At 28.8% G+C, this 8,713-nt stretch overlaps 1 protein-coding gene across 2 annotated transcripts; it reads left to right on the forward strand.

Annotated features, from left to right (window-relative positions):
• The first annotated feature begins 2,750 nt into the window (after positions 1-2,750).
• Positions 2,751-8,599, forward strand: LOC100573947 (fidgetin-like protein 1). 2 transcript variants are annotated; one of them, XM_016804277.2, is made up of 13 exons: positions 2,751-4,400; positions 4,552-4,679; positions 5,067-5,279; positions 5,392-5,479; positions 5,561-5,669; positions 5,746-5,876; positions 6,207-6,378; positions 6,444-6,552; positions 6,626-6,743; positions 6,811-6,925; positions 7,931-8,059; positions 8,119-8,310; positions 8,375-8,599. In XM_016804277.2, the coding sequence occupies exons 1-13, from the start codon at positions 4,255-4,257 to the stop codon at positions 8,519-8,521; spliced, it is 1,797 nt and encodes a 598-aa protein (XP_016659766.1). In that variant the 5' UTR covers positions 2,751-4,254; the 3' UTR covers positions 8,522-8,599. The 2 variants fall into 2 exon arrangements, with proteins under 2 accessions (XP_016659766.1, XP_016659767.1); XM_016804278.2 differs by lacking the exon at positions 5,067-5,279 and having other exon boundaries at positions 2,754-4,400.
• Positions 8,600-8,713: the final 114 nt, after the last annotated feature.

Below are 8,713 nucleotides of genomic sequence, written 5' to 3' on the forward strand. Positions count from 1 at the left end.
GGGTTAAAACAATCTCTTATCTAATGATATAAAAATGTATATTGTTTAATGTAAAGGTAATCAATAAATTTATTAACATTACCACTCAGAATATAAAACTAGATTAGCATTCTATATTCACATACCAACTACCGATATAATTAAATATGATTATTGTATTCAGTGGCATATTTTGTAATTTGGTACCTTTTTCAGCCGGAACATAAAGGATTTATAGTAGGTACTGTAAGAATTACAGGTCACGAATGAAAGAAATTTTTCACCCAGAGAAAAAACAAAAATACAATAATAGGTACATACTATTAAGTCTTAGATATGTATCTTGCATTAGTATATTGTTATACTATCATAATTAAATATGACATTGAAGGTATTAACAAATTGATAAATAATTAAACTATAGGTGACTAACAATTTTTAATATTTTTCATCTGCCTTTGAAACAATATACTAGGAGCCTTCTATTAAATTTTCAAGCTTTTTTGATAAACAAATAAAATTTTATTGATATTTTTAGAAAAAAAACTAAAAAAAAATGAAAACTGACAATGTCCGTAAAGAGCTCAAAATAAGTCAAAATATTTTGAAAATTTTATCGTGTATAGAAAATGGAAATGTAAACATTCAGTCAAAATGTCATGCATCCACTGTCATTTTTTTTAAAGTTACACCAAAAACCAAAATCGATTTTCTCGAAAACAGATTTTGCGTAAAATCTAAAATGGAAAATGAAAATGTCCGTAAAGAGCTCAAAATAAATCAAAATATTTTGAAAATGTTATGGTGTATAGAAAATGCTAAGATAAACATTCAGTCAAAATGTCATGTATCTACGGTCATTTTTTTTAAAGTTACACCAAAAACCAAATTCAATTTTGTGAAAAATCGATTTTGCGTAAAAATTCCCGTTTTTCCTTAATTTTTCTTTTGTTTTTCCCGGCGCTTTTGAAAACTACTGGGAAATTTAAATTTTGACCTCCCCAATGCACCAACGATATTCACTTTCTGATCGAACAAGATACTGAAGTTGAAAATCGTAGCATTATTTCGACTACTTATCGTGTACACAGACACAAAAAAAATAAAAAAATAAATAAAAAAATAAAAAAACACACATCATTGTAAAATCAATACATTCATCGTTCCACTCAGAATCTAAAAAAACACACATCATTGTAAAATCAATACATTCATCGTTTCACTCAGAATCTAAAAAATATTCCTATTAGGTATTCATATTAACGGCCCGCATCCGACTTGTATCGTCAAAATTCGTCGTCATTATCCGCAACCCGACGGCCCATCTGATCGACGACAACCCGAATAACCAATTATTTATAGATTTTACTGTTCACAGAAGTTGATTTTTTGATTACAATTTACAGTTATTGTTATTACTTATTGATAATTAATAGTATTATTCAGTTTCTGTTGTAGACGTTGTATACGTTGTATTATTACAATTTACAACATTTTACGTTATAATATTATAGACTGTTATTACGTAATATCATTGAATGAATAATCTATGGTAATATTAATTATTAATTAATACATTCAATTTACGTCTACGGTCTACCTACTATTTACTATTTAATACGCGGCCCAATCCGTCCCTAGTGCTACACCATAAAAACTAAAGATTTCTAGTAATTAATTTTTGCACCATCGTTCTTAACTGGTTGTAATACATAGGTGTCCGACAAAAAATTTTCAAGTTCGCGTGGGTGCTAAACTAGATTTAGTTTAATAAATAACACTAATAACTAATAAGTAGGTTATTAACTTCGTGCTATGGACTAAATCCGACTAATATTATGTAATATATTATACAGTCACTGAAAATCGTCGTGGTGGCGGTAGGTACTCACTTTAGGAAACGTTTTGTGTACGAGTTGTTTGATTTCAATGTAGCCGGTGTTGTTCAATTCGCCAAGCAGCGGACGGTCTTCATCACTGCGTCGGAGCGCGTACGGCGAGGCACGTTTCAAAATATGACTCAAAGCGTGCTCGGTAAACTCCGTCTCGCTTGTGTACGTCCTACTGCTGCTGCAACCGCTGTAGTACATATTAAATTTTCAAGCTTTTTTATCCAACAAATAAAATTTTATTGATATTTTTAGAAAAAAAACTAAAAAAAAATGGAAAATGAAAATGTCCGTAAAGAGCTCAAAATAAATCAAAATATTTTGAAAATGTTATGGTGTATAGAAAATGCTAAGATAAACATTCAGTCAAAATTTCATGTATCTACGGTCATTTTTTTTAAAGTTACACCAAAAACCAAATTCAATTTTGTGAAAAATCGATTTTGCGTAAAAATTCCTGTTTTTCCTTAATTTTTCTTTTGTTTTTCCCGGCGCTTTTGAAAACTACTTGGAAATTTAAATTTTGACCTCCCAATGCACCAACGATATTCACTTTCTGATCGAACAAGATACTGAAGTTGAAAATCGTAGCATTATTTCGACTACTTATCGTGTACACAGACACAAAAAAAATAAAAAAACACACATCATTGTAAAATCAATACATTCATCGTTCCACTCAGAATCTAAAATTGACATAATCATTAATTGTACACATAATACTTAATATAGTTATATTAATATTTAATAATTTGTAATTATCAGTGGCATGTTTATGTCTTTGCATAGATTGTTTAAAGACGCCAACATTTTAACATGTCAATAACATAATAATTGCAGTTGGTTTATTTTGTAAATTAAAATCAACAAATAATATTTTAACATTGAATTGAAATATTTGTTTGATTTCATAAATTTGTTTTTAAATAAAACTAGTGAGATATAATATGCAAGAGTATATTAGGCATTTTATACTGCTTTATAAAATTATTTCACTTTTATAACATAACTCCGCACCCCAAAAGTAAAATTTTAAATACGTACCTACGTCACTGCGAAAGGACGAGCTGGGTTTCCGGTATGAACTATGTTCTAAGTTTTCAGAACGACAATAATGCGTAAACGGTAAACAATAGTAAGCACAGTAAGCACTGTAGGTAAGCAGCAGGCACTAGGCAGTAGTTAACGAAGAATAACCATGACAAAATAGAATCTATTTTGTCATGCGAATAACGAGAGTCGGTACGGCAAAGTTCAAGCATTCAAGGGCTGTCAATCCCATAGAATAAAGATACATCAATCCGTTCATCCGCTCATATTTTGGGTATCGAAATGGTGGGAGTTGGCTGGGTCCTGGGTGCCGGGTGGTGGGAAACTGGGAAAACCTCCGGAAAAAACCGTTACAAAACACAACAAAATCATTAAGCAATAAGGCGGGAACAAATACTTATTTTGGGATGGGGGTACTTTTCCCGAAATTTCATGGCGAGGAAAAAAAAAAAAAAAAAAAAAAAAAAAGAATGATAACCCGACCTAGCCAACATCAAATAAGTTCATATTTTCCGACTACTGTATACTGTAATAAATTGATAATTCGATACCCGGATTATTAAGGTCGTACAACGGAAGCACTTTTAGTATTATTCACTGTTGACATTTTATAAATTTACACAAATATTCAGATGTCCATAGCTCCTTCAATTATTAACACATTAATGTAAACGACCCGTCAAAATGCATAGAAAATTAAACTGCACAAAAATCATATTTCAAAAATATAGGTTCCTATTTGAATTTTAAAAGTTGACCCTCGAACCCCCCTACCCTAATTAATAAAAAAATTATTTAATACCAAATTATTTTAGATTATATGATTCAAAAAGGTTTTCACATAGGTCATTTTCCCCTAATTTAAATATATCATGGTGAAATCTGCTCTCACATGAAATTTGGAACACCCTGTATATTAAGATTACTACTATAGAATAAGATTGAGACGGTGTTTTCAACTTTTCAGTTCTTAGACCTTTGTACTTACTTTCAGCGCGGCTTTACATACTTGCTATATGCACTGAATACCTATGTCCGATAGCCGTGCTTTATACGATAGTATGGTATGATATTAAATATTAATATTATTTTATGCAAACTAATAACTATGATTATGGTTTTGCAAGCCGCGGGGGCGATGGGGCGATGGGGCATGATAACAATTAACAATCAAAAAGTAAACGAATTATTTTGAATGCCTGATTGTCTTTGAATTTTATTTTTTATTAGAATTAAAATGGCCATTCGCTGGACGTGCCATTAACTATTACAATTTTTCCACTTTCTGGCCTGTCAATTGTAATACATATTTTCTTGCGAAGTCTTTAGAAACGTCATGTCTGACGACGTAAACGAGATCGAAGACAAATTTAGAGATGTTTATTTACTCAGTAAGTTCGACGAAGACCTAAACGACGATTTGAAAACAGCCAAGTCAAAAAGAAAATGCTTGTACCAGGCATATTCCTTGGCTAACTCTTTGTAAGTGCAAACTGTTCATACCTATTTAGTATTTAGGTACATAAGTTAGGTATACTTGATTTTTATGTCGATAAATATTCAGTTCAATGTTCAAACATATGATATACATATTTTGTAATTTTGTATTGATAAATATATTTTTATTTTTAAGGAAAGAAACTGATTGGATATGGAACCACATGAGATCTGAATTAAAATCTTACTCAAATCTTATTGACAATAAAAAAGGAGTAAATAATTTTATGTCAGCTATTGATGAATTAACTTTAGGAACAAACAGTATGTACTTATATAAATTGTAAATACTATATACTTTATGTTTGTTAGTTTTAATTTTTAAAATTTTCAAATAATTTACCTAATTAAACATTTAAAATATGGTGCTAATGGCGCCGAAATTATAACACGAGGGGTGACTGCTCACTCTTTTTTTTCGGTGGGTGTGGGTCTGTGGTTACCCACATAGCTCTATAAAATAAGTACGTATGGTCAGCATAAATATAAAAGATATGTAGCCATGTATTGCAAAAGGTGAAGTGAAATGATTTTTGCCCCCCTCGCCTCAATTTAATTTTAGTTCAGTGCCACTGTGTAGTACAAAATATCATGATAACAGAAGTGAAGTTGTTCTAAACTGTTTAATATATTTTATCAATTTATATATAGATGTAAAAAACTGGAAGATGAAGACCAAGTTTGATGTTACAAAACCTGTTAATGACTTTAAAAAATCTATTAAATGTATAGATCTTCAAACCTGTACGATTGAACCTGGCAAAGAATTTTACTTGAGTTTTCCAAAAAAACCCAATGTTTTTCAAAATGCAAATATTTCTAATAAACAAATTATTCATACAAATTCTTTTAGAAATGAATCACGTAAATAATTCCATATTACATTAAATTTTTTAGTTAAATTAATTATTTTAATATTAATTGCGCTATTAACAATGAGATTATCTAGTAATTATTAAATGCAATATTTTTTCAGCTACTCAGATATTTCAGATTGATAATCATAAAACATGTATTAAAACTCCACCATCTACATTTCAGCCTGTTAATAATAGAAAAAGAAGGTATTTTTATGAAATTTATATATAGAGCTTATAGTGTTTATTTTGAAATTTTATTGCAACATATTATGTTTATAATTTTAGTAAATATGATGAAGATTCTTCTCCACAGCCTATCTTAAAAAATAAACGTGAAGAACCTTATATTAACCAATCTCAATTGAATGGCTTTCATACTGCAAAAACAGAATTGGCAAGTTAATTGATAAGAATTATTATTTAAGTACATACATATAAAAGTTAAATTTGAATATTTTTTTTAATTCTAGCATATTCAAGTTAAAAAACAAAACAATGTAAATTCTAGTACTTCAGAAACATTTATTAAAAAGTCACTAGGTGTGAATAAATCCCGTAGTGTAGTTAGCAAATTTGTCAATCCATCAACTAATAATCAAAAGTAAATTACTAATATTTAATATTTATATTTACTTTAAGTTTCAACTAAACAAGGAATGGCATAATATATCAGTATTGTAGTAATATTTTGTAAAATAAAATATACCAAAGTTATATATTTTCAATTGAATGCCCGGGGGGTAAGTGTTATATCCTCCCCTATTGTCCCATAAATCACTTTATTTGTGTCTTTAGTATTAGCACCACATTTCATTTTAATGTATTATTAGAAATATAACACTGCCACCACCACAAGGGGTCCTCACTACATTGAAAATGTCTGGGCATGTCACTGTATATTTTAACATAAAATATAACTTTTTTCCTTTAGTCACCACGGAAAAGATGAAGTAAAAAATGAATCTACTATTGATGAAAATCCATATTTAAAAAATATTGATCCTAAGATGGTTGAAATGATTAGAAATGAAATAATTGAATGTAAAAATCTAATCACATGGGATGACATATCTGGACTACAATTTGCTAAAAATACTATACAAGTATAACATGTGTTATATTATTTATTTAAATTAATTTTATTTAATTATACATTTTGGTTTATAAGGAGTCAGTTATTTGGCCTCTTTTGAGACCAGATATATTCAAGGGAATTCGAAGACCACCTAAAGGCATATTACTTTTTGGACCACCTGGCACTGGAAAAACTTTGATTGGTAATGTAAATATTATTTAGTATTTATTATTTACTAATATATTTAAAAAAAAAATGCGATGTGTATGATTTAGGTAAATGTATTGCTTCTCAGTCAAACTCAACATTTTTTAGTATAAGCGCATCAACTATTACATCTAAATGGATTGGAGAAGGAGAAAAGTCTGTAAGAGCTCTATTTGCAGTAGCAAGGTAATTTTTTTTTTCAACTTATGTTACAAATAAAACAATTAAAAACTATTATTTTTATAATGAATAGATGTCATCAGCCTGCAGTCATTTTTATTGATGAAATTGATTCATTGTTATGTCAAAGAAGTGAACAAGAACATGAAAGTTCTAGAAAAATTAAAACTGAATTTCTTATTCAACTAGTATGTATAATGTACATCTATTTATTTATTTTAGTACTTTTTATTACCTAAATTAAATTTTTTTATTAGTGATGGATAAAAAGAAAAATATTTAACCCGACCATAAATAGAAAAAAGTTAAAAGGCTTACATAGTGTAAATAGTTTTAAAATGTCAATGTTCACTATTGATCAAATAAAAATTATAAAATTGTTTATCTGTATCTTGAATAAGTCTGGGTTTTATACTGATGTATTCCCAAATGTATGATGACACATCATACACATACAGACACAACCACATTCATTATTATATTCGCAGGCACAGTCCACATTAATAGATGCCAATAACACATTTGTATATATTGTAATACTTAGGGTGGTAGCCCCTAAATAGTAGGTAGCCCTACTTGAGGTTGTTAGTGCCGATTTTTCCAATTATCCAAAATTCTATAAAATTTGAAAATTATAATTTACATTTTAATTACTATCTTAATTATAATTCTTTAACCACTATCTACAACTCAATACCTATTTGTATGTGGGGGGGGGGGGGGGGTTGATATGGTGTATTATATCACAGGAAAAACTAAAGAATAGTTGGATTTTGTTTAAAAAAAATGTATTTAATAGGAGAACATTTTTCTGGTCGGATTAAAGGCCCAAATTTTTATTTTACTTTAAATAGTGGTATAAAAATACGTATGTAAAAGAACAAATGCATATTTCAGCTTGTATAATTATAATTTATTATAATTAATTTTGAAAATCGGGCTTTGATCTGACCTGCAATAAGTTCTCTTCTTTTAAATAAAATAAAACATTTACCAAATCCAACTATTTTATAAGGCGTGAGAGTTTTTCCTGTAAAACATGTTATTGTACTAAAAAAGGCACTGGCTCCTACGCCCATAACATCATTTTACTCTATTTTATAATCAAATTATGTGTGAGTAAGTACATCATTTCATTTTTTCCTCACGCAACATATTAAAAAATTTAAACTTTAACGTTTAAAATACTATAGGATGGAGCTGGTACAAATGATGATGATAGAATATTAATAATTGGAGCTACAAATAGACCCCAAGAATTAGATGAAGCTGCCAGAAGAAGACTTGTAAAAAAACTTTACATTAGATTACCTGACCCACAAGTAATTTATATAAATATTGATAAAAAATAATACTTGAATTATGCTTAATTTTATCATAGGCTAGAAAAGACATGATTAAAAAGTTAGTGGATTCAGAAAACCATGTTCTATCTGATGATGACTTAGAAAAAATTGCCTCCCTCAGCAATGGTTATTCTGGAGCAGATATGAAAAGTCTGTGCCAAGAAGCATCTCTTGGACCTATTCGATCCATGAGTTTTGATATGATTAATAACATAGAAGCTGATCAAGTAAATTTATCTCAATGACATTTTAAAACTCTGCAATACTTAATGTAAATTTAATATTTTATAGGTACGTCCAATTAATTTACAAGATTTTCTATCTGCATTAAAGATTGTCATGCCCAGTGTATCTTCTGAAGATTTAAATCATTATGTGACATGGAATGACAAATTTGGGTGTAGTGATACTGGATGTAGTACCCAGTCAAATAGTTAAACATAGCTAAATTAGTTTACGTTTTTTTACTATTACAATAAACAATAAAATATTTTTTTTAAATATGATATTTTCAAACTTATTGTGTTTTTCACTAATATTTTTTTTTGATTAATGCCACAAAGGTAAAAATAAAAAATAAAATTAGCTGTATAAAAATGCATTTTTTTTTGTTTTACAATTAAACCACTC

This window comes from Acyrthosiphon pisum, chromosome X (assembly GCF_005508785.2).
Source record: "Acyrthosiphon pisum isolate AL4f chromosome X, pea_aphid_22Mar2018_4r6ur, whole genome shotgun sequence".
Classification (NCBI taxonomy): domain Eukaryota; kingdom Metazoa; phylum Arthropoda; class Insecta; order Hemiptera; family Aphididae; genus Acyrthosiphon; species Acyrthosiphon pisum.

Excerpts from the sequence above, each read along its gene's own strand:
- LOC100573947 (XM_016804277.2), top strand. The coding sequence starts at position 4,255 with ATGTCTGACGACGTAAACGAGATCGAAGACAAATTTAGAGATGTTTAT. Across the intron at positions 5,480-5,560 it reads GTTAATAATAGAAAAAGAAG|TAAATATGATGAAGATTCTT; the intron begins GTATTTTTATGA and ends TTATAATTTTAG. Across the intron at positions 6,553-6,625 it reads CACTGGAAAAACTTTGATTG|GTAAATGTATTGCTTCTCAG; the intron begins GTAATGTAAATA and ends TGTATGATTTAG.